Genomic DNA, 26159 nt, shown 5'->3' on the forward strand with positions numbered 1-26159 from the left:
TGTATATATGTATGTGTGTGTGTGTGTATATATATATATATATATATATATGTGTGTGTGTGTGTGTGTGTGTGTGTAATGGTCATTATTAAACCTTGGTCCCTGGTCTACGCACAAATCCGCAAGATCAGGAAACCGTGGGGCGCGTCGTATCCCACCGTTCGCTTGAGATCGGACGCGTGTTAAAGACGCTCGAATCCGTACTTTTGCGGCCCGAAGCGTATACATAAGGCTCCTTCTCCGCCCTCCCGCTCTTTCTCTCCTCATCTCCACCCCCGCGCCCACCGCTTCGAAGATGGGAGACTACAGCGATGCAATGATGCGCAATAACGCCGCCGTCCAGCCCACACGAAAGCCCCGAACCGAGCTAACGTCCTTCAGCTCAAACTGGTGCTCTCCCTCGCTCTCTCTCTCCTCTCGATCCCTAGCTTTTTTTGATTCGTTCGGTCGTTCCTCAAACCCTAATTCCTCTGGCTCTCGAGGATTTTTTTTTTTATTTATCTTGCGATCTGATTCGATTACGATAATCCTGCGGTTCGGGATTCAAATCCAGAACTAGTTTTTGGTGATCTATTTAATTCTGTTTTGTTAATAAGGATTTCTTGGATTCGGACCAATTCAAAGATATCGATTTGTTTGAATATATTGGTTTTTTTCCCTTTTTTTGTTTCGTTTCCTTTCTTTTTCTTTTGGATGATGAAAGATTTCAGAGATTTTACTTTGCCTTTCTGTATATCAGTTACATTTGTTTGTTTGGCCTCTCTGGTGGTTTGTTTTATTGCAGATTGGGCAGAGTCATCCAACTGGCCTTACCGCCTATCTTTTGAAGCTATTTGAACCCCGACCTCCTTTGGGTTATAAGCCTCCTATCGACAAGATAAAATGCCCTCCATATACTGGTATTTTTTCTTTGTGCTGTTCATCGTTACTGTTTTTTGGTGCTAATGAGCTTGATGCTCTGTGGTATTGACTGTGACATTCCTTTGCAGGCATAGCGCAGTTTGTGAATCGTTTTGCTGAGCCTGGGGATACTGAATATGCTCCTCCTGTTGAAAAGGGTGAATCCCGCGTAGTTTTTCTCTTGAAATGTTATAATTCAGATGCATGTGATTTTTTGTCTGCCATCTTATCGCATCCTCTGATGTTGACATTATTTTGTTGGTGGAAAATTTGTTACATGATAATTGCTCATGTTTTACAATATCTTTAGTGTCATTGTTATGTTATTTGTTGTTGTAAAGCTAGGAAATGAGAATGCATTTTAAACTAAGTCAACAAACCTTTTACCATTTTTTGTGGGTGGCTGGACCATATAGATCACATCATGATTTATTCAAGTATGAGATTACTAATCGTTTATATCGACCAGATATAAGACTTTGGAATTGCATTAACTTTTAACCAAGAAAACTTGAGGCTAGATCGAGGCTTACCATGATTCTTAGTGAGGTAGCATTTTTTTTTTCAATTTTCATGAAGAAAAGGAATCAACTTAGTTGTGCATCCAACAGCATCCAATTGAGCACCCATAACTTGTGCACTAGGGTTGCAAAGGAGTCGAGTCAAACAAAGTATATACTGCTTAGCATTGACTCGTCATATGAAACGGGTATTTGGAATCATGTTGAGCTTCAGCTGAGCTTGACAACATCTGTTTGAGCCTAGCAAGCTCCTTATCTAGCTGGGCTAAACTTTTATTAATTTTTGCAAGCCTAAAGTTTTCAGGATAGTCTTATTTATGAGCCAAGCTTTAAAAAAAAATTGTTCGAGATTGGCTGATTTATTAGATGAATCAGGCTTGGATAAGCCTGTAACTGAGTGAGGGTGAATTATTTATAAATAGCTTGTTTTGTAGGTATCTCTATTACACACAGACACACACCTTGAAGGTTTGATTCCTTGGGGTGTTGGGAGTGTGCACCCTGATTCTACAGGGTGCACCACCTCTGCTAGCACATGCTTTTATTAGCGAACCAAGCTATTTCATAGCACTACCTATTGGTGGGAGAGTTCCACATGAACGGCAAAAGACAGTTTGATGATGATTTTGGAGAATACAAGAATCCAAAGTTGCACAAATGACTCTGGCAAATTCTAAGACAATATTCATTATTGCATTTTCTAATATCCAAATGTCATATACATGTCAATCCTTAATGTCCATTTCGTTTACAAAAAGTTTCATAATTCTGGGTTTTCTTCCCTTGTTTTCCTGTACCGTCCCTCCCCCCCTCACCCCCTTCTCTGTTGCTTAGATCTGGTAAATTCCGAAAGGGTTCACATAACAGATAGTGACTACTGGTGTTGTAAATTGATCGACGCCAAACAGCTCATACCTGCCAACCTCTAAAGGTGTCTGGGACATGGCAAGATAGCATTTGAACCATATCCTTCACTTATTTAGTACCACTTTTCCCTTTTATTGTATAGTTAGGGAAGAACCCAACATGTATCAAGCTGTATTTGAGGCATGCCAATATTAAATATGTACTGGATATGGCTATGACTCCAAGGAATTGCCCAAACTTTATAGGATTAGAAAATCTGTATCGTTGTAGGGCTTCCCTAGCACAAATTTCAAGCCTATTTCATACACTATGCACATTTTTTTTATATTAATGATAAAATGTAACTAGAAAATTGTGTAGAAGAAAAGTTAATTAACAGTAGACAACAATTTTCTAAGTTTAAGAATGATAGACAACAATTTCCAACTGTCATTCTATGGATTGGAGCTATGGCGATAGAGAAAGCTTATAAACAAATGATAAGTAGAGATCGTGAATTAAAGTGTCATGTGCCACAATTGTGCCAATCATGTGTTAATGTGTTGTGCTATTGATGTGCTGAATCACATGCTATGACGGATTTTGAATAAATAATGGCCAACATTGCTATCTATTGGTTCCTTGCCAATTGGCATCGGACCGCCATGCACAGTGTAGTTATATAGATACTTATATGATTTCCATGTTTTATTTTATGGTATGTAAGTTAGATTATTAATAAATGCATACCAATACCTAAATCCTTGATATAGATGAGGATGCTGAGCTGTATGTGTAATAAAACATGGATGGAGTTAGAAATGTAAGAATTTGGATGCCTAAAGTTCTATTGATTGGGGACAAGCTTTTAGGATATAGATAGATACATTTTGGCCTACATAATGTAATTGGAGGAGGCCTTGTTGGAGGGGTGATGTGAATGCAGATAGAAAGGAGTTGGACAAAGTTTAGGCCTAAAAATACTTAGATGGAGTTGGTCCGGAAGTATTTGAAGATGATTGACATAATTCTCAACCTTTTTTTTAATATGAATGATTGCCTTATAAGCATCCTAGGTTCTAGTTGTTGTGTTTAGTTTTCTTTGATAGTTTAGATGAAGTGCTACATGTATGGAGACATATGGACTAAATGTGTTTTTTTTTTCACTTGGTTTTCTCCAGTATCTTGGTGTGCATATACTTTCCAATAGTCCTCCAGTTGCTTGCAGGCATAGTTTAAGAATATTAGCATTATTCGTAGGCAAGGTGGCATGAAGCTGATAATATGACATGGAATTTTGCTTACTTGTATTGCAGACTGTCTTAATTTAGAGTGTGGTCCATGAAGCCCTACCTTGATGGGATAAAACATGGTCAGTGAGGACATTTAAGAGATAAAGTTAGGAAAACAAGTCAAACAAATCCAACGCACATAGGAAGCACAATGTTAGCTCGAACATGAGAATGAACATTTTAGTCAAACAAGTCAAAAGATCTGACATGCGTAGGAAGTGCAGCTTTAGTTGGAACATGAGACCCTAACTTTTTGAGCAATCAAACTTGAGCTTCAATGGTACCAATCTAACATTTGTAGAGGTTATCGTGTATGTATTTTTCTATCCTTTTTGTGCACGATATTGGGGAATCTCGTGTGGGGTTTTTGGTGTGGCTAACACCGTGAAAATCAACTAGCTTGTAAGGTTTGGCTGTACCTGTGAAACAGCTAGGTTGCGGTCGATTGCTCTGAAAAATCGATTGGGTTGATTGTGAGCCCGAGTGAAACAATCGGTATAGGTTTTGGTTGATTTTCTAAAAAAATCAACTGGGTTGATTGTGATCCCGTGTATAACAATCAGATTGTAATCTGGGATAGATTATAGTGAAATTTTCAAGAAGAAAGTCTTGAGTAGGTGTAGATGCAGAGTTGGCACCGAACCACTATAAATCTTGTGTGTTTGTATTGTTTGTGTTGCTTGCGTTTACTTCTTGCATATCTACTTATTACTCTCTTGCTGAAATTAATATTCATCTATTAAATTTTTTATTCCGCTGTATTATTTAGCTAAAGTTTTTGACAAACCCAATTCATCCCTTCTCTTAGGCTACATAGTTGGGCAACACGAGTGAAATAAAAAGTGGGCTACTAGATGTCTACCATATGTGATTTTTTTTTTCCGATTGAAGAGGAGGCCACCCATGTGTGAGTTATAATATAAAAAATTATTTTGTCAAAAATGATAATATATAATAAAATGATGTCTAAATATATCCAGGCTTTGGGTTCGGGCTCATGTTGTTCTAGAGTTTTTTTCAACTCCAGCACAGGTTCTGTATGGATCAACTCAACAGGCCTCGGGTTGGCTAGAGTCTCATCCTACCTGCATGTATAAACTTGTAAATATCACTAATTTACTTGGTTTTTTCCCTCGTCATCTGGTTTCTTGTGTACATGTAATATTAGCTTCCTCCAGGTCTTTAAGATTCACAGTCCAATTGTCCAAGTAGAGAATCAGATCTTATTTTATGAGACTAGCTTCATTGGCTGCCCTTCTTGCATTCGATGCTGGAATTCTTGTGTTCTTCCCACTTTGATGAGTCACCTTGTCACATATTACTTTTAAAGAGCATCTTGGTCCTCGATACCCCTTGCCAATTTATAATCACAACAGTTATTTTTGGGGCATTGCATGGGCGATGACTCATGTATCTATATTTACATATATTTATGCATATATGTTTATGTATCTATGTTTATGTATGCATCTATGTATGTGTGTGTATATGTTGGACTACATGTTGGTTAGGTTGGATGTGATTTCAGCATGATCTTAGCCTGACCCACTTCTATATATTTAGGCTGTGTGGCAGAATGGATTTAATATTTATTCTATTGGTCCTCGGTTTTTGGCTTGAATCGGTCAAAACAATCTAAACCATAAAATATGTGAAAAATCCAATCCACCTGAGCTCTATTCCCTGCTTCATTTCTTGTTCTGACATGGTGCCTCATGAATGGTCCACCCCCATGTGAGACCTACTATCGTCTGTGTATTACACTAGTCTACAACTGCCGCATGGGGCAGGCAACCAAGCAGTGAAAAGAGCAGTGATTGATAGCAATACTGAAAAGACACTTGTTGTATTTAATTTACCATATTGTTACCGTTTTAATGTGGAGCAAAAAGAAATGTTTAAGATACAGTTTTTGGTTACTAAAATGTGTATTGAGCATATCATACATGACAGTAACAATCATAACAAATATTTACCATATGGTTACCGCTTTCATTTGGAGCAAAAAGTAATGTTTAAGATATAGTTTTGGTTACTAAAATGTATATTAAACATATCATACAAGAAAATAACAATCATAACAAATATGTAGATGTTATCAACTACCGTTTTGCATAAGTTCAATTGGCAGACCAATTTTAAATTTTCATTAATAACAAAAAATGATGATACCTTCTTAAAGAAGTTATAACTAATAGCCCAATGGATTCTTAATTTGAGGGTCAGGGTGGGTCGAAAAGAAGATATTATAAATTTCTGGTGTATGATCAGGGCTTGTATGGTCCATATGCGATCCATTTCTGAAAAATCTCAAATGTTTTGATCCAACCTTGATCCATATAACATAGGGTTAGATAGGACCAGGCTGTTGTCGTGTGCTTGGAAACATAATTCAATTAGCTTGCAGCCCTTAATATGTATGCAGGTATGTGTTTTGCGGAAGTGATAAGAGGAACAAGGAGGGTAGCCTTGGAACAGATCGCAGCATAGTTTGAATTTTAGTAATCCCTCAACTCATGGAAGAGAAAACAAGGAGGGTAGCCTCGGAACAGTTGCAAGACCAGTGAATGTTCACTATTTTTTATATGAAAAATGTATTCATTTTTACCTGAGTTTTGAGCTAGGACAACCAACACAAGAAGTATAGGAACTATTGACTGCTCACCACTGACATAGATGTTTGACTCAGACTTCAATTAAGGTTCATATGCTAAATTAAAATTGCTTCTGACAGAGGTTTTTGATAGTAGACTAATTTTTACCAGAGCTTGACCTACTAATTTTAGAAGATGTTTGATAATTTCTTCATATTTTTAGGCTGGTTTCCTCAACCTTAGGGTCATAGATATCTCTATGGAGATATGAGTTACTGTTTTAATATTTAATTGTATTTAGGATGTTCCTGGCCTTTGCCTTGTTCTTATCCTTTATGCTTTGAATCCAGCTTCTTTCCAAGTCTGTGCTGCTATTCTAATTTGTCTTATTATTTTTTAAGTTTTCTCATGCCTGGATTGTTCTTTCTGACCAGGGAGCAGCAGCAGGTTGCATTGGGACATCCTAGATCAGAAGAGCCTTGGTCTAGGGATGATCGCCATTTGGATCGGTAGAACCATTTATTGCATTGTTTGTTTATATTTTAGCCATCTAGTATAATTTCTCTTTATTATTCAATAGACACCATGTAATACTGTCACTAGATTTTTGTTCTTTTTTGCCCTTTTCTTTTACCTATATGTGTACTTCCATATATTCCTGACTAAGCATTGTTCCAGGGACGGAAAAATCTTGAGGAGGAGGGAGGGAAAGGGAACCAGAGTGGGTGAGGTCACATGAAAGGTCCTATGACAAGACTCAAGATCGTGATATGAGAGAAGATAGGCACCACCACAGAGACAGTGATAGGAATAAGGACAGAGACGGAAAGAGATCGTGGTCGTGACCGTGATAGGAATAGGGACAGAGATGAAGAGAGACCGTGGCCGTGACTATGACAGAGGTCGGGAGCATGATCGTGACCGTCCTCAGAAGAGGGAGAGGGAACATGACTGAGATTATGACCATGCAAGCCATGAAAGAGACCGTGGGCATACGCATGATAGGGATACCGACTATGATTATATTGAACGAAAGCATAATAGGGAGCTGCCTGGAATGAAGGCAAGAGACTTTGATCATGGAGAACCTAATCATGGATGAGAGTGGTATGATGGGCCTAAGCATGGGAATGAACAATGATTATTATCGGTATGAACAACAGAGAAATCAGGAACAATATGACCAAGAATACCATGGCCTCGCTAATCTTCAGCATGATTCAGAGTGCTCTAGGTGACAAGACCATGAATTCTATAGCCATGTGCCTTACGGTATCGTGGATCATGTCAATTATCACAGTCAATTTGATGGTGCAGAATCTGAATCACGTGAGGAGGTTGTGGCGTTTGGTGACCAGTACTGAGTATTACTGCGCAGAGAGATCGCGCTCCCGTGAATGAGGAAATCGAAGCTTAAACATGCAGTAAGTACTGATGACAAGTCTTAGTTAATCTTTTGCGATTTTGCATAGCGACGGTCTATATCTTTCGCATGGTTTCAGCTTCATGAGTAGAGCAAAGAAGTGGATCTATTGCTGCTGTTATGGATCTCGAGACTATTATGATTGTTTGACTTGTGGAGTCTGTAATTTTCTTGCAACTAAATGTTTGTATTTGTTTAGCGTTACTTCTTAAGTTAAAACAGGCATAGGCGATGAACAAAGTTGCTGTGGTTTTTCAGCTTTTACGCAAGCTGTTGACTCAGAAGTGTTCAGCACTTAATGTATAACACTAAATACTTTCCATTTGGTTCAGCTTAACAATGGTTATGATTTGCATTAATTGGCTTTTTGGCGATAAGGCATAGGGGGCCCTTTGCTGGTTCTATATTTGCAATATATTGATGAGTTCATACAGATGTTATATATGCATGCTCATTACCGAACGCCATATTCACAAAAGAGACTGCTGCGAAGGCAGCTGGAATGAGGCTGCTGAAACTTGGCAAGCTTATTGCCTTGGGCTTCTTCTTGTGACTGTCCATTTCCTGCTTGAAGGAACTCTATTAGTTGTCATTGACTGTTCAACTGATTCAAGGATTTGTCAGAGAAGGCCCAAATGTTGCATCTTATGATGAACCGACACTGTTATCTCTCATGTCCATTTTATGACCAGGAAGTGAAATGGTGCTTTATATTGTTTGCGACCGAGAAAAATTGGTGAATGTTCTACTTTTAGCCAAACCACGAGAATGCAGTACTCTTGGTTATTATAAAAAGTTGTGGATGAACTCCAGCTGAAGAGTACATAATATTTTGGCAGTAAAATGCTTAAGAGGATTGATGACCAAGTCAGACATGTACCATGGAAGCTATTATTGTAAGAAATTAAATTTGACTTCCTGAACTGTCAATTTCTTAGAATGGCATTCGAAAGAAGATTATGAGAAAAGAACTATCAATTGCTCTGGTGTGTCTCTACATACGTAAAGTATGGTGTGTGTCCTTCTAGGCTAAGGGGTTGCATTAGACCATGACCTGGCGTTCTTCATGAAAACATAGCACCAATATAGTCCTTTGCTTTGGAGGTTTATTACATATGCAAGCAAAGAAAAATGGGAAAATACTAGCAGGGAAAATGAGCTAATAAATATTGTAGGCCATGTAAAATATCGATCAAAACCATCGATCAACCTTGATCTAGATATCTAAGAACATGTACAAACCAATATTCAATTGATATTTATGCGTTTAAACTATAAATTAAACTGAACTTTGATCCCGCCATTAATTCCATCCAATGCGTCTAAAAGTGCCATTTGAATTCTAGCTTAGTAATTGTTATTATAAGCAAATTTCATTTGAGGCAATTTTCTTAGGAACCCTTCATAGATGAGCTTTTTGGCTAGCCATCTGCCAGAGGATGGAAGGTGGTACTAAAGTATAGTCCCCCCCAACGTTCTATGCAAACTTTTTCAAAATTGAGATATAAATTTAGTATCCATGTCTGTTACAATAGTTATAGGAATGCCATGCAACCTCACAACTTTCTTGCTGTAGAATTTAGCTACCTTTCCAAGAGAATAACCAACTTGGTATTCTAAGGAATGAGCTAACTTTGTTAGTTGGCCCACAATCACTAAATTGCGTTATTGCCATTAGAGGTTATAGGCAAACCTTTCACAAAGTCAATGCTTAGAGATGGGAAAAGGATGCAATTATCCTCCTAATTTTAGGTGCTCGGTTTTCACTTGTTGACACATTAGACATTGTATAATAAGCCGAGCAATTTCTTCCTATATATTATTCTACCAAAAGTTTTCTCCCAAAATCCTGTACTATTTGGTGCTTCCATGGTGAATATGATTAGTATATTTTTATGCCTCTAATAGAATATTCTTCTTCAAGTCTTAGATATCCTACTAGTGTTTAAGTCTTTGAATTTGAAAAGAGAAAATAAAAAATAATGAGATTGATAATCCAGTAAATAACAACCTACTTTAATTTGTTAGGTTGAGCAAGTAGTAAAGAAATTTAACTCAACATATAGAGAAATAATACATTTTGATCAAAATAGAGTTTACAATCCAATTTTCATATTTAAAGCTATTCAAATTAATATCTGATCATATATACCAAATCTCAAATCTATCCCAACTTTCCAACCTATAAGACTACTACCACATTTATAGCATATAGCAAGAGTATAAAGGTTACTGAAGCAGTAATAGGTGCCTACATATAACCCCTATTAATGGGATCCAAAATATAGTCGAGTTGGGATTCAAAGATATGCATATATCCAATTCAAAATATTCATAATTCGTTCACATACTAGTATTCCAACAAATTTTGAAGATAAGTCGAAATATAATTCTTCCAAAGATTCAATATTTCCAAAATATGCATAATTCACAAGAATATGCCCATCATTTGTTACTTGAATTGCAAAAGGATTTTCAACAAATAGAATTTTTACCTGCTTGATCTAATTAATTTACATAAAGACAAGAAGGATTTGGTGAACAATATATAGAAAGAATGTAGCTAATTTAAAAGATATAATTTAATATGCACTAAACATGCATTTAAATTATTTGCAAAATATTTAAAAAAAGAATGCTCAAGAATTGTGTTCATATAATTAAAATATTTTTTCCATGTAAGTATACTTTAAATTGTAGAATGTTACTTACACCAGTAATTAACAGATTGACTACTCCACAGGAATCCCGGCAAAACCTAATGGTTTAAAATCATGGATATATCAAAATAAATGTCGCACCAATATTCCAACATAAATTTCTAAAATTTTTTAAACTTTAATTCACTTTTACTAATTTATTTAAAACCTCTAGGAGATCTTAAAAGCTACAAAACATCAATCGGGATCCCTCATTTACGATCTAATAAAAGCCATAATACTTCTAGACCAATACAATGTTGCATAAAATTTATCACAAAATAAAAGATGATTCTTTTATTTCAGTTATCCTTGAAGGCTACACCAAATAATGCAGGGTTGGTTCGGTTAAAATTCTCAAGGTTTGCAAATTTTAGAGGTACTACACGTACCTATCGTCGACGTGTCTAGTGACTAAACGATCTAAGCTTAGGATTTCACTATTTATTTAAAATTAATACTATTAAATTTACAAATTCAGAGAAGGTTGATTTTATCTCAGTCACGGTGTTCTGCAGAAGAGAGGTTTCACGTCAACTCAATCTTGCCGGCTTTTGTCTCGACTGTAACTCCTCTACGTGACAGAGAAGGTGGGGAGTGAAAGAAAGAGTATGAAAGATGGAGAGAGAGAGAGAGAGAGAGAGAGAGAGAGAGAGAGAGAGAGTGGGAACGCGAGAGACAAGAGACAGTGAAAGTGAGAATGAGAGAAACAAAGATAGAGAGAAAGGGAGAGCGAGAGAATGAAGGGGAAGAGAGAGAGAGAGAGAGAGAGAGAGAGAGAGAAGGTAGGAAGGGAGCGGGCACGAGCGCTGTGCGCGCGCGCAGAAGAAAAAGAGGCGCGCTTTTTCATGAAGAGAGAGGGCACATTTTAGCATCGAGCTCGAGATGGGAAGATGCCTCGGACACTCTAAGATATTTTATTGGATATATTCGTATATGAATTGCTTGTCCTAGCAAGCAAGCCAAAAAAAAAAATACATATATATATATATATATATATATATAGAAAAGGGTACATCCTAAATGATGGTCCCCAAGGCTACTACTAAGATCATCTCTAGAAAAGTGATCTGCTCTAGGATTAGTGAGTTGCTTAACGGAGAGCTCCATGAAAATTAATTTTCTATCATGAAGCAAATAATTAGACTGAGACATTTCAATTTTGATTGTTAAACACATATAGCATCACATTGGTTTTCCATTATTTGTATCATATTCAATTAACCAAACTTAGATTAATGCAACCCACATCCAGAATTTTCTTTGACGAATATGATGGAAACACCACCACTAGGATGCTGAACCCTCGATCTCTTACAGGTTGAGAGGAGTGCCAACGAGACAAGGCTGGTTGGCAACCCAAATCCAATATTGAGGCAAAAAGAAAAGAAAAGAAAAAAAAAAAATCTGGCACATGCATTAATCCCCTTTTCTAAATTAAAACTAGTTGCAATAGTTTTAGAAATTAATTTTATTTTCTACAACTGAAAACACTTATGGATAAACCAAAATGTCATGCTCAAACCCCACCCAACACACACACACACACACAAACACATACAGAGCTTAGCAATTATTCAGTTAAATAACCAGTACATTGTTATGTGTATTTAGGATAACTCAAAAAGTGTACGCATTCATCTGTGCATCATCATTTAGGATATGATACTATTAATTAAATTTGCTAACTAGACATCTCAAACATACGTGCATTTGCTCCTCAATATACAAGCTATATGATCATCACTTGGAACAATGGCATGCCTAATGTTTCTCAAATACAACTCAAGCTCAAGGAATGTCATAGTGGTGATGCATGCCATGCAAACAAAATGTAGAATAGTCATGTGCTAAATACTCATGTAATAACATGACAATAAATGTCATAGCAGGATGTTCGTGGACTAGGTTTTAGCAGTATCATATAACCATGGTACAATAATGACGAGAAAACAAAAGTAATCATAGTGCAAGCAGATGCGAGGGAAAAGTTACACATGAACATGGAGTTCTTCGTGATGTGCGAAAATTTAGCAATTAGCATTAAGTTTAGCCATGATCAAGTTCCATTGCTAACAAAAGATAGAAACTTCCACGCCCAAATAATTCTCAAAAGTTGTACATCATCAATATTCAAGTTAAATCAATACAATTGCATCTCGTGATTAGTATTTTACCATCATTACTCGAAAAAGAAAGCGTGCAACTATAACCAAATTCTAGTTAACTAGGTCCCAAGCACACAAGATCGATGCATGACATGATCTTTAGCATCCTAAAGTACCAGTTTAGATGGATGAAAAGGCTAAACATAAGCATCTAAAATACTGCATGAACATTTTAGAGAAAGAAGACGATCAACTGCACTTTGAGATAATGTAAACTTGAATTAACTAGGAGCTTTAAATGCGTGAAACGACAATTTAAAAATAGTGGTCAATCAGGGTAGAAGCTGTGGTTTGCAGAAAAATTTTCTAATCCTCTCAAATAAACCATAGTCTTTAATTTGAACAGATTATTTATGTAACTGCTAGCCATCAAGCCTTGTTCCAATTACCTTGCCAGCCTTATGATTCCTCAATCACCAATAATTCTTATTAAGGGCTACTTAATTTTGACACTATTCCAAGATATTTAAATTCATAGTCTCATTTTCCTTCCATGTTACCTGAAGACTTAGCTTTCTCCACTTGAATACCTCAACTAAGATCCCGACCTCCTGAATCTCTCTGTGCATGGCCATACCATTTCAAATAATGTTTATCATATAATTTTATCCTTAATTTCTGGAAGAAGAATTTAGCCACAATTTTCATAAAATGGAGATATATGGATGTCTGTATGTGTCTGTACATAGGAGGGAAAACAACCTCATACGTACTAAGATCGTCATTACATCCTTATGAAAGAACCTGGGACACTTACCATGTTCATCAAAATCTCATGGATAAAAAAGTAGTCTCAACACAGTTTGGTTTGGACCAAGCAGTTGACAACAACCTATGCATGGATGTGCACAAAATGAAATTCTCTCAAACCCTTCAGAGATCCACTTTAAACGAAATGGCCCTTCCGATTTCGAGCTAGCAAATGATTCTATAAACCAGATTCTAATCTGCCAAGGAGATCATATACATCTTCTTGCAACAATACAAGTCATTTGGTAAAAGTTAAGAGAACACAAACCTTTACAACCAAAAACCTCTATGCAGGCCATGTTTCTCTACAGTTCGTTGGCTTCATCCTACAATAAGTCATGAGCTGTGTGTGGAGGAGGTAAAATAGGAACTCTAGCTCCTTCCCATGGCTGTACTTGCGTTACAGTGAAGGTAATTCTGGGGAACGCCAAACTCAACATTTCAATCGGAAACTATGCATTATTTTACACGGTTAAAATCACGAAAGCTTCTCTTGCTCATTTCATTACCCGATGGGGCCATCTTCGTAATCGTGCCAGCCAACCATGTTTTGTCCTTTCCTCCTAAATTTAACAAAATATAAAAGACTGCTAAGGTCTGCACGCAGCAAATGAACGCATGAAGCAAGTATAATACTCATAGGACACAGACTGGTGCAAAGTACGTGCCTAACCCCAGCCTTTTGGAGTTCTTTTTTGGCCTAAATCCTACGCGGCCGAGTGTGACTCTAGCGAGATTTAAATTAGGTCTAGCACATTTAATGAAGCGTGACAAAACCCAACCGTGGCTCCTACCATGCACCTATAAACAAAATGGGTGTGTTAAAATTCACACACACACACACGCAAATATATATAGCAAGGAACGGAAAGGAAGCTTTTGAAGATTCAATGCACGCGAGCTCGGGCCGGTCCAGATGCCGAACCAAAAGCCAAAACCGTACCATGAGAGCCGTACGATGAGGTACACGACGGCTGGTTTTATCCGAGGGTCACAGGGCTGCCAGGAGTGCACCATCTCATGGACCCCAATCGGATTTTAATGGCCCCGATTGGAGCCACCGCGTGTCAGCACAAGCGACCTCTCACCGCTGCCCCTCCCTTCCCCCTTCCGTTGGACCGACCGTTCGCTCGGGTTGACCGGGAAATGACTCGGTCAGCCAAGTTTTTCCCTCTCATGCTTCGATTAGTGAGACGACTTGAGTTGACTCTGGAAGGAGCACTCGCCCTATTAGTTTATCTCTCTCTCTCTCTTCAGGTTGGGGCGGGGTGGGGGATAAGGCTAAGATATATTTCTAGATGCCCCGTTTCAATCTTGCAGCGAGCAGGCCACGTCCAGTGTCCAAATGTTAACCTCGTTGCGGATGCCTGGAATTTGTGGCCTCTCTCCCCCATGTCTTCTGAACTTTGTCCTGCTGTTGCATGGCAGAGAAGACAGCGAAAGAAGAGGAGCGGAAACGGAAGGGTGGCTTGGTATAGATCATGATGCAGAGGCATAGATATAGATGGATGGATAGAGAGATGGAGAGATGAGTAGTTGGAGGGCGCAGAGAGAGAGAGAGTGGGGGTTGCTCAGGTGGTACACCGAACAACAACGCGGACAGAGCGCATTAACTTCTCACCATCTCGTTTCTTTTTCATTTTGTTGGTTTTTGGTCACCGTCTCCTCCCGTAGTTCGTTTACGCCGACAAGGTCACAAGGATCATCATAGCTCTGTGTCCTCACGTAACGCTGAGGGAGAGAGAGGAGGCGGGGGTGTTAAGAGTAGAAGTACAAAGATGGCGGAAAGCCCGCTAAAGTACGTGGAGAAGGTGGCGCCGTGGAAATGAAGGGGAGGGGGAGTAAGGGTAAGAGGAGACAAAATTTTGCCAAGTTCTCGTATCACGAGTTACTCGTGATGCCTGGCCCGTCAGTAAGAGCCGCTGCCCACGCAGATTGGATCAGATCATTTAAGAGGCCTATATCTCATGCATCAAAAAAAAAACAAGAAGAAGAAAAAAGGGGCCTGCACCTCTCTCTTCACTCCTCCCAGCTCTACTTTGGCATTAGCTACTTCCGCGGCCAGTTGACGTAGTGACACGTGTGAAGCATCATAGCCTAATAATAACAGCACCAACCATGGCGACATTATGGCTCCAAGGGAGAATGATGACGTGGCAGTAGCTAGCCTTAGATGAAGGAGTGGTTATTGGGTTAATCAGATCCACCGCCTAGCTCATGGACCAATCCAAGGCAAAGCAATATGCACAAAGTAGGACAAAACGCGGAAAACATGCATGCTTGTACATGTTGCTTCATCACCCTTGGATTGATGCACTAGTTCAACGATGGATCTGATCGAACCAATAATTAGTACGGATAATGTGGATGGAGGGTATGAGGTGGCCCTTGGGAGAGGGGGCGCCATTAACCAAGGGCTGGTAACCCCAAGGCAGGCCAAAATAATGCAAGAGCTAACTAAAGCTAAAGTTAGGAAGCATGAGTGTGTGTGGTGAGGGTGCAGTGCAGGCTTTGGCGTAAATGGAGAAAGAGGGGGGTCGGTCTGGGCGCAGTGAAAAAGTGGAAGCGCAGGTCAGGAAAGGAGAGGGGAGAATTCTTGGCTGGCATGTGGGTGGTCGCTTGGTTTTGTGCCCAGAAGTTAGAAGGCTTTGGTCGGATGGAAGAGCCTAGAAATGTGTGGAGGATGGCGAGAAAATTGAAGGACCGGTGCCAAAATAGGCATGGCTCAAAATAAGTTCGGAAACATAATAAAAGGAAAAAAAAACAAGGGAATTTTTACAAGGGACAAAGGTGGTAAAGATGAGAGGGAGGAAGGGGGGTTTGTAGAGAGAGAGAGAGAGAGAGAGAAAGGGATCTCTGTCTTCCTGCTGCTGCTGCTGCTGCTCTTTTGTTACCGAGTGAGGGTGGGGGTCGTGTGCGGTCAAATCATAAAAAGTGGAAGCTTTTCCTTTGTCTTTTCTTTTTATTTTCACTCTGTGTCTTGTTTGTATTGAAACTTTTGAGGCAAAGATATCACCCTAAGGAGGCGGAGGCGGAGACGGAGGCGGATGCCAAGCGGGCTATGCTCCTCTCTACTCTACAACTGCACTGCAGCTATTCTGGGCTATTGCCCGAGAGGCAGAAGAGAGGTTCGAGGAAACGAGAAACGCATCAACCCTCTCCCTACTCTCTTTCTTGCTTTTTTTTTTTTTTTTTTAACCTTTGAGGAGGTCTTTCTTGCAGTTTTTTCTTCTTTCTTTCTGGCTCATTACTACGGAAACAACGGGTGAGCAATGGAAAGGTAAGCGGCCAATGCAAACTCCCTTTCTCGCTCCTCTCCCCCACCTCTGCCGCCCCTGCCCTCTCTCTCTCTCTCCCCCCCCCCTCCCTTCTCTCTCCCTCTCCCATTGGGAATGCCGACCACCACACACCAGTCTTAGTCTTCACCTCCTCTCTCTCTCTCTCTCTCTCTTGGAGACACTTACCATGGGAGTTTCACGGAGGACACACATAGGGGAGGGGTCGTTTTCACCGTTCATTCCGGTACACCCAGCATGGAGATCTTCACACCTCAAAGATGTGTTTTGAGGAAAAGGACGTTGATCTGATAGTCCTCATCCATCAAACACTTGGACCCTTCAAACGGAATTCACCATCGCCCTGATGATCATTGTCGTGCTTTGGACTTCCAGGACCCTTAATTTTAGGCAAACCCATGTTGTCTAACATGCTGACATGTGTCGTTTTTACGTAAAGTCCGCATAAAAGGTCCCCCACATATCTTTATTATCATCTAACCTAAGGGCCAGAAGCCCCCCCAGGCGTATGTTAGCTTCCCTGCCTCACAGCTTCCATTATTATGCAGTATCGTCTATGAGACATGATTACATTACATGATTACAATGCATTCGTCCATCCATCAGCGCCAACAGTAACTTCAAGCAATTCCCCATCACTCATTCATTCTGATTGCTTTATTTACTTTTTATTTTGATCTCTGTAACAGTGGTACTGTGGTGGTAGCTGTCTTCTGTGCTATAAAAGAGGGGGCAAGCAGAGAGAGAGAGAGAGAGAGAGAGAGGGAGGGAGGGAGAGAGAGGGAGACTTGGGGGTGCGAGTTGGTTTAGCCTATATCTCTCTGTTTCTCCTCCTCTCTCTGAGCCATTCACCCATCCAACCAAGACTTCGTTCTTGCTCTCCCTTTCCTCCTTTCTTCTCTCTTTCCACCATCTTTCCGTTCATTCTCTTCCTCTCTCTCTTTCTCTCCCTATCCTTCTCCCCATCCTACCTATTATCAAATCAAAACAACAGATCCGAGGTTATTGGACCAGCGGTCACTCAAAGCATCAAATCGAGCCATCAAATCAAATCATATCATCACATCAAAGGGAGGAGGTGAAAAGAAAGAAATTCCCACCCCCCCAGAAATCTCCTTCGGCTGGTCAATCAAATCAGGAGCAGCGCAGCAGCAGAAGAGAGGAAGCAGCATGTCATCCTCCTCAGCCGCCTTTTCTCTGGACCAGCTCTCCCCACCCCCCTCCGAGCAGCTCTGCTACGTCCACTGCAACTTTTGTGACACCGTCCTCGCGGTATACCATTATTCTCTCCCTTTCCCCCTCCTCTTCTTGTCCTCCTCCTCTGTCTCTTTCTCTACTCCCTTAATGTATTCTTCATTTCCTGTTCTTCCTTTAGTTTGTTTCTCTTTCGGTCATCTTTCAAGCCTCATATGACTTGCCCAATTTGGTGTTGGTTGTTTTTTCTCTTCTATTTGCTTTCTCACTCTATGGAGTGGCAGGTGAGTGTTCCGTGTAGCAGTTTGTTCAAAACAGTGACGGTGAGGTGCGGCCACTGCACCAACCTTCTCTCCGTCAACATGCGGGGACTGCTTCTCCCTGCCGCCAACCAGCTCGGCCTCGGACACCCCTTCCTGGCTCCCTCACACCACAACCTCTTGGTACCCACTTTGAGCTCTTGGATCTCTTCTTCTTTACTTATATTTCACTAGCTTCTTCTTTTTAACTTTCTTCTAACTCGGTGCATGTTATCGCTTCTTCTTCTTCTTCTTCTTCTTCTTCTTCCTCCTCCTCTTCTTCTTCTTCTTTCTTCTTCTTCCTCCTCCTCCTCCTCCTCCTCTTCTTCTTCTTCTTTCTTCTTCCTCCTCTTCTTCTTCTTCTTCTTTTATTTGTTGGTTATTTCTGGTGATTCTTGTTCTCTAACGGTTAGGATGAGATCCCGTGCCCCCCGCCGAGCTTGCTGATGGATCAGCCCAGTCTCAACAGCAATAACAGCAACGGCGCCAACCACAACCACAACCACAACACGATGGCACCTGCCAAGGGAACCGAAGAAGAGCTCCCCCAGAACCCAGTTGCCAACAGACGTGAGTATATTCTTCTTGCCTTCTTCTTCTTTCCTTTTTCCCTCTTCTCCCTCTCTGATTCCTTAATGGTCTTTCCTTTTTGTAGTTTTATACTGTTGTTATCAAACATTCCTCTTTTCCCTGAAATATAAAACTGATGGAGGTGAAGATAAAATAAAATAATGTAAACAGTTGCACCAAATGTCTTTTCAGTGAGATCCTTTCTACTTCATTCTCACGATCCACCACCAACCTATCAAGAAAATGTGGAATATCATGCCTGAAAAGGCTTCCATGTGAACATTGCTTGTTGTCTTCTGGTCTGCTCCACAGGAACAATGCCATTCGCTGCATTAAACTCCAAGCTACCACCTTGTTTCTCCTGACATCCTGTAGCTATAGTAGGTCTTCCCTCCTCTCTTCTCCTTTTTCGGTCTGGAAGCGTTATCATGTCTAACATACTATGCAATTGCTTAATTTAACAAAGAACTCAAAGATAGTTCCGGATCTTCTGATTAGTAACTTGCTCCCTTCTATCCCTCTTCTAGCTAGTCTTTTTCTTCTTCGCGAAAGGCTAAGCAAAAGATTAACTAGTGTTTTTGGTTGTTTTTGTGCTGTCGGTGCAGCTCCAGAGAAGAGGCAGAGAGTTCCATCGGCATACAACAGATTTATCAAGTAAGTAGAAGTCCCAAGTTCGATTTCCTAACACCAAAGAGAGGAAGAAAGAAGTAGAAAAGGAGCTCTTCTTTAGTTCTCCTCCATCTCTTTCAGTAATTGCTGCTAAGAAGTTTTCTTTTCTTTTCTTTTTCTGGTTATATTAGGGACGAAATCCAACGCATCAAGGCTGGGAATCCGGACATCACCCACAGAGAGGCTTTCAGCGCCGCAGCTAAGAACGTAAGAGTTCGAGACTGGTTTCCCTCTGTTTACTGCCCTACTTCGAGGCCTCTTTCCGGGCCAACTCTCTCATTCTTTTTAGGGTTTCCATTTATTAACATAATAACGTTTTTTCTCCCTTATTTTTAGTGGGCCCACTTCCCCCACATCCATTTTGGCCTGATGCCCGATCAGGGCCTGAGGAAGAACAGCGTCCGCCAGCAGGTAGAGCAAATTAAGAAGAAACCCACCTCCTTATGTACATAAAAACTAAAGTAGTTTTCTAAGCTTAGCCTCTGTTGGCCTCCTCTGCGGCCTGTTTCCCTCCTTCACGGGTTTCCTTTTAGGGTTTTGATTGGTTAATTCTCTTCTTCTTTTAATATATATATAGGAGGGAGAGGACGTTCTTCTCAAGGACGGCTTCTACGCAGCCGCTGCAGCGAACATGGGGATCACTCCGTTCTAGGCGGCAAGGACGCTGGCTGGCTGGTTCTAGGGTTTTCGTTGGCTAGTGCTGCTACTGCTGCTAGTTGTTCCTCTTTCTTTCCCAGCTTTATTATGCCCAGAGGAACTGTCAACAGCCTATATTTCTAGGGTTTCTCTTCCTTCGTTTCTTTTTCTCTCTTCTTGGTTTCTTCTGTCGAGAACGCCTGTGGAAAAGGTCGGTATGCTGCCTTTTATTCCAGACATGTTGTTATGGACAAATATATCTTTGAAACTACTTATTAGTCTGCTGTTCCCATTTCCTTTCTCCTTTATCTCCACTCTTCTTTTTCTTCCTTCTCTCCTTGCTCGGAGCCTTTTTTTTCTGTGATTTTTAAGCCTTTATTTGGTATCCGATTCTCTTTCACAATATATATGACAAGGTTCCTTCTAAGGGCACTGCTATCGGTGATAAGATGAGGCTTCTTTAAGAACATTTTAAAAACTATGCTGGAGAACTGTTATAGGTAATAGACATTGTATAACGCTCACCTGCTAATTAGTCCAGCCGTCTCTCAATCGCGTCTTTAAGAAATACTTCCACCTCCTTGCTGTCATTTCAGGATAAAATTCTGAGAATTAGCAACCCTGCTTCCAGGTCGGTTATGATTCAATTGATATGGATGTCCAGATTCTTATTGATCAGAGTCCAGTGGTCCATAGTCCTTCTCCCCAGACAGCCCATATATTGGCCGGTGACGGGGCTTCAACAAGCACAAAGGAGGCTCCGCGTTGTATTCTTGTCTGGGATAATATATAAATCTAATAAGAATTCCTACCTTCTTTGTCTAAAATACACTTTGTTTTCTGCAAAAGCTTAGGCAAGAGAGTTTAATAGTCTCAAAATCGAATTTTCAACAGATGCTAGTGCTAAACTATATTGGCTTAAAGGAGTGATGCACCGACACTACTTGACAGACTTGACCAAATAGGATTAATTCTCGATATTTAAACTGAATTCCCGTGTGCATATACTTGCCCATTCTGGCATGAATTCAAGATTTTCACAGGCACACTCCGAGTCACAAAAATGATCCTCGTATGTTTATGAACTATTTTTCATTGTCTGTCTGATACTCACGGTGTGCCAATGTGACAATATTACAGTCCATGGAATGGCAATTTTCTTGGTTATATATTGAACTTATCATTGAGTTTCTTAGTTATGATATATCGGTTCTTTGTTATGATTATGGCCACTGGAATGGCATTTGTCTCGCGAATGGAACATTGGCCGTTGCTTGGCACCTTTCACAGCTCATGCACTGTTGAGAGTTTACTGAATTCAAACTACAAAGGCTGCGCTCCTGCTGGTATTCTAAAAGATAAAAAAAAATGAAATGAAATGAAATAAGGCCCTTGGCCTTTAAGTGTTTTCAGAAACTCGCACCTCATTTTGGTTGCAATTAACAAGGTTAAGCTTGGTGCATGAGTATATAATCACCACCGAAACGAAAGACAGTGGGGCAGCCTTGAACTGGAAATAAACATCAGCTTCATGTTAACTGCTTCTGAGAGAGGATGAGAATTGTTGTGCGAGTCCCCACTGATGTATCACACCTTGGAGCTGTCAGGGGTTTGGAGTTCCCAGACCTGGATTTCAAATGCCGCATGTTGGAGAACCTCTAAATCTCATGTTTCTTTCAGAGTCAAGACACCTATCACCTTCAATTTGATCTTTCTGCAGACAGAAAATATCAATTTTGCCTAGGTCTTGATGAGGTTGCAAACTGAGCACCACTTGTCAGGGAATCCATGTACCCTGTCATCCAAGTGATATCACAAACACCTTAATAAATGACTCTATATCACTGTCACTATCAAACTTTCCAAACCTCAGTTAAAAATTTTAACCTCCATTCAAAAAAAAAAAAAAAAAATGTTTCCGGTGTAACATAAAATTATTGACTAGCTTGACCCATCAGAGCGGATAGGGGTTGCATCTTTCATGCGAAAGAAGGATTCACCTTCCTTAATGCAAATCCACCATTGGATCACCCAATGCACAGATCTCAAAGCACTCCGAACTCCATCATCCTTCCATCCATCTCCTCGGTTCTTAAAGCAATCTGTGATTGATCCAACGGTGGATTTGCATGAGGAAGGTGAATCCTTCTTTCGCATGAAAGATACAACCCCATCCCCATCAGAGTAGCCAGATCACTCTTCCATAAAGGCAAGCATCTGCTGAGCCTCTACTTGGAGAATATAATTAGTTTCTTTGAGATTCTAAACAACAGAATCTAAGGAGAGAAATAAAATTACATGGATCAACAATTTGCCCACTTATAGTTCTATTTGAATATTTTCTTTCAACAATCAAAGACTAAACATATAACTAGCAATGATGCATATACGGAAGTAGGGTACACCATGCATGCTCCTGCTAATTCATTGATGTCCACAATCTTCACATTAGGTTTTAAAGGAAGTTGTTTCGTTCTGTTTATGACTCACTATAACCTCTGTACCGTCACCATAATATGTAGTTGCAATATCACATCAACCGTGTCTACATCAACCATATAGCTGAGATCTCAAACCAAATATCTATGAGGACATGTGTAGGTATGTATTTAGTCCAACATTAATTATATACTGGAGAAATCTGAAATTCAGGATCAAAAATCCATATAATATTTATGGCTAGTTTTTCGAATGATGTTTTGTGTTCTACGAATATTATTAAAGAAGATCTCGCTCATGGTTTTTATAGACTAAGAGACTCTATAGCATGGACACTTTTGAGTTTGCCTATATTTTGACCATCATTTGTAACTGAATTTGATTAAATTTGGATTCTTAATTTGGTAAGTATGCCAAAACTTAAATGAGAGAAATATGCGAGGGCCTGTGTGGTTGCATACTAGAAAAATCTCGAATCCTTATATAAAACTAAGAAATCTAAATAACAACTTCTACGTAACCTTTTTGGATGAGGTCCTGAGTTGTTATAATTTCAGTCGCATTTGGTATCATATGGATGCTAAGAGCTTGTTCTATTTTAGTTCTACATGGTGAGCGCAAAGAGTATGTGATGCTAAGTATCGTAAAGAAGCCCTCGACATGAACTTATTATGAATTATTTGTTATTAACTTGTGCTTCATAGGTATGGTTGTTAAGTCTAAAATGAAATTGCAAGTCTTCACTCTTTCTTCTTTCTATACTTCTCATCATAATGGTGATGGTAGTCTAGAATTGCCTTTTTTACCTGTATTTGCCTAACCTATTACACTTGTTTCGTGATAATATCATTTTTAATTATGCAAAATTGTTTCAGTACATCTAGATTAGAACTTCTTTCATGATTACAATCTTAGTATGTTAGCATCTAGGATAGTGAATCAACTCCTCATAGAATGATATTTCAATCCCTCTTGTTAGCTTCACCTCTAACAATGCTACTTTGAGCTCAAGGGCAAATCTGACAGCTTCAGATCTGTGCCAAGTATTTAACATGTGAATGTTTTACATAATTTATAACTACAGTTTAGATTCCTTCATGTTCCTATATGCTTGATGGTGTGCAAAGATTGGATGTTTAGTTTCTTAAATTAATCCCAAGCCGTCATGCAGAAAAGGGGGAAAACGGATGGTTGTCAATATGAACCTCAAGTGGAATGATGATCACAGGACTATTTGCACTACCAATGAGTCGGAGTAGCTAGGTTTGTACTAACCCTAACCAATAACAAATAATAATGGAAGAAACAGCGATAGCAGCAAGATCAACAAAACACGAGCCTCGTGTAAGTAACATGCTAGCTTTAGTTAGACACTTCCCTAGCATTAAAGATTACGGTCGAATCTTATAATTATTTTTCTCCAAGGCCCTTCAAGACTTGCTATCCTTTTGTGGAAAGACATGCATGCTATTTAACATTTTAACTCAATTGCAAAATATGTCACTCTAATCGTGGATATGATAATGGAGTTCGGGGGTAGCATCCACGATATTCAATGACATTTAGTTCATGCATTAAAAATGCCTTTGGCTCATTCATTCTCATAACACAACCAAGAAAAATAAGAACTTCACTACTAATTGCTTCAATATTCACATTATAATTTCATTTTGTCCTGTAATTATCTTGTATCTGGAATGCTTTACTCTCTTTTAAATGCTTCAACCTAATGAGCCAATGTGAGTGCCATCCCTTGCCATAGAAGTCCTGAACTTAGTAAAGAAAAGTTAAAACATGTTCTCTCTTTAAAAGTTTAGATTTTAGCACCTATTATACGTTCCAGTATTGAAACTTAAAAAAATAAATAAATAAACTATAAATGAATCATTTAGTGAAAGCAGGTAATTAATATGAACAGCATATAAAGCGTGAAAGAAACCCAATATGCATGCCCTTAATGTAGCTTGCAATAATATTACACAAAAAATACCAACATCCAGAGGCCATATCCTTTTTCTAATTATGAAAGTTCAGAAACAAAGTCCAAAATCTTAGTCAATTTCCATCACGAAATTTCTAGGAAACTGTTGCTGGATTTTCACCCCGGCAACAGCCTTAGTCCCAACCAAGCCGAGCAGAAAGAGACCGCGTCCCCCACGAGGTATTGTCCGCTTTGGGCGCTCCGGTCCGCGCGTCCAGCGCTGACGGAGGGAGACGTTTCCGGCCCGCGCGTCCAGCGCTGACGGGGGGATTGCCCTCACGGTTTTGTCCCACAAAAGGGCCCTCGTGAGGAAAAGGCTTCGCCCTCCTCATTATAAGGCACGGAACCTTTCCGCTCTAGCCGATGTGGGACTAAATTCAAGGCCCCCTCCCCCCCCCACAACATAGCCCCCCCAGCGGGAAGGTTCCGGCCAGGTTTTATCCCAACGGGCCCCCACAGTCCTGGAGGGTAGTCAATGGAGAGAGGAGGCTGGCCCTTCCTCCAGCGCCATCTGATGTGGGGTCGGAACCCCGACACCAGCCCACACACCGGACGAGCAGGGAAAGCATCCGCGTCCTCGCCGAGGTATTGTCCGCTCTGGGATTGCCGCTTCGAGTCTGCGGGAGGTTGCCCAGGGAGGTCGCCCAGGGCCGGAGCCCAATGACAGTCCCAATGACAGTCCCGAGCCCTGCCGGCGCGGGGGTCCGCGGAGGTACTACCCCTACCCTCACGGTTTTGTCCTACAAAAGGGCCCTCGGTGAGAAGAGGTGTTTGCACCCCCTATTTAAGGCACAGACCTTTCCGCTGATTATCCGATGTGGGACTAAACTGGGAACCCCATCCCACAACACAGCCCCCCCAGCGGGAAGGTCTGTGCGTGGCCGGGGCCCTCCTTCTAGCGCCATCTGATGTGGGGTCGGAACCCCGACACCAGCCCGCACACCGGACGAGCAGGGAAAGCATCCGCGTCCTCCCCGAGGTATTGTCCGCTCTGGGATTGCCGCTTCGGGTCTGCGGGAGGTCGCCCAGGGCCGTGGCCCAATGACAGTCCCGAGCCCTGCCGGCGCGGGGGTCCGCGGAGGTACTACCCCTACCCTCACGGTTTTGTCCTACAAAAGGGCCCTCGGTGAGAAGAGGTGTTTGCACCCCCCATTTAAGGCACAGACCTTTCCGCTGATTATCCGATGTGGGACTAAACTGGGAACCCCATCCCGGCCCGTTGGGGTAAAACCTGGCCGGAACCTTCCCGCTGGGGGGGCTATGTTGTGGGGGGGAGGGGGCCTTGAATTTAGTCCCACATCGGCTAGAGCGGAAAGGTTCCGTGCCTTATAATGAGGAGGGCGAAGCCTTTTCCTCACGAGGGCCCTTTTGTGGGACAAAACCGTGAGGGCAATCCCCCCGTCAGCGCTGGACGCGCGGGCCGGAAACGTCTCCCTCCGTCAGCGCTGGACGCGCGGACCGGAGCGCCCAAAGCGGACAATACCTCGTGGGGGACGCGGTCTCTTTCTGCTCGGCTCGGTTGGGACTAAGGCTGTTGCCGGGGTGAAAATCCCGCAACAGATGGCGCTAGAGGAAGGGCCAGCCTCCTCTCTCCATTGACTACCCTCCAGGACTGTGGGGGCCCGTTGGGGTAAAACCTGGCCGGAACCTTCCCGCTGGGGGGGCTATGTTGTGGGGGGGGAGGGGGCCTTGAATTTAGTCCCACATCGGCTAGAGCGGAAAGGTTCCGTGCCTTATAATGAGGAGGGCGAAGCCTTTTCCTCACGAGGGCCCTTTTGTGGGACAAAACCGTGAGGGCAATCCCCCCGTCAGCGTTGGACGCGCGGGCCGGAAACGTCTCCCTCCGTCAGCGCTGGACGCGCGGACCGGAGCGCCCAAAGCG

General features: G+C 41.1%; 1 protein-coding gene and 1 pseudogene across 2 annotated transcripts; both read left to right on the forward strand.

Annotated features, from left to right (window-relative positions):
- Positions 1 to 233: 233 nt before the first annotated feature.
- LOC148703242 (U1 small nuclear ribonucleoprotein 70 kDa-like) lies at positions 234 to 7935 on the forward strand (annotated as a pseudogene). The gene is made up of 5 exons (XR_015988162.2): positions 234 to 390; positions 785 to 899; positions 990 to 1058; positions 6588 to 6662; positions 6832 to 7935. The product of XR_015988162.2 is annotated as a U1 small nuclear ribonucleoprotein 70 kDa-like (transcript).
- A 9303-nt stretch (positions 7936 to 17238) lies between these two features.
- LOC148703243 (protein YABBY 4-like) lies at positions 17239 to 20135 on the forward strand. The gene is made up of 7 exons (XM_088723787.2): positions 17239 to 17761; positions 17968 to 18126; positions 18396 to 18552; positions 19158 to 19206; positions 19353 to 19428; positions 19558 to 19632; positions 19799 to 20135. Exons 1-7 carry the CDS (start codon positions 17660 to 17662, stop codon positions 19871 to 19873), a joined length of 693 nt encoding a protein of 230 aa, XP_088579913.2. The 5' UTR covers positions 17239 to 17659; the 3' UTR covers positions 19874 to 20135.
- The last annotated feature ends 6024 nt before the right edge of the window (positions 20136 to 26159 follow it).

The sequence above is a fragment of the Phoenix dactylifera genome, chromosome 6 (assembly GCF_051530095.1).
Source record: "Phoenix dactylifera cultivar Ajwa chromosome 6, Ajwa_hap1_PhDact_Kaust_v1.1, whole genome shotgun sequence".
NCBI lineage: Eukaryota > Viridiplantae > Streptophyta > Magnoliopsida > Arecales > Arecaceae > Phoenix > Phoenix dactylifera.

Excerpts from the sequence above, each read along its gene's own strand:
- LOC148703243 (XM_088723787.2), top strand. The coding sequence starts at position 17,660 with ATGTCATCCTCCTCAGCCGCCTTTTCTCTGGACCAGCTCTCCCCACCC. Across the intron at positions 17,762-17,967 it reads TTTGTGACACCGTCCTCGCG|GTGAGTGTTCCGTGTAGCAG; the intron begins GTATACCATTAT and ends ATGGAGTGGCAG. Across the intron at positions 18,553-19,157 it reads GAACCCAGTTGCCAACAGAC|CTCCAGAGAAGAGGCAGAGA; the intron begins GTGAGTATATTC and ends CTGTCGGTGCAG.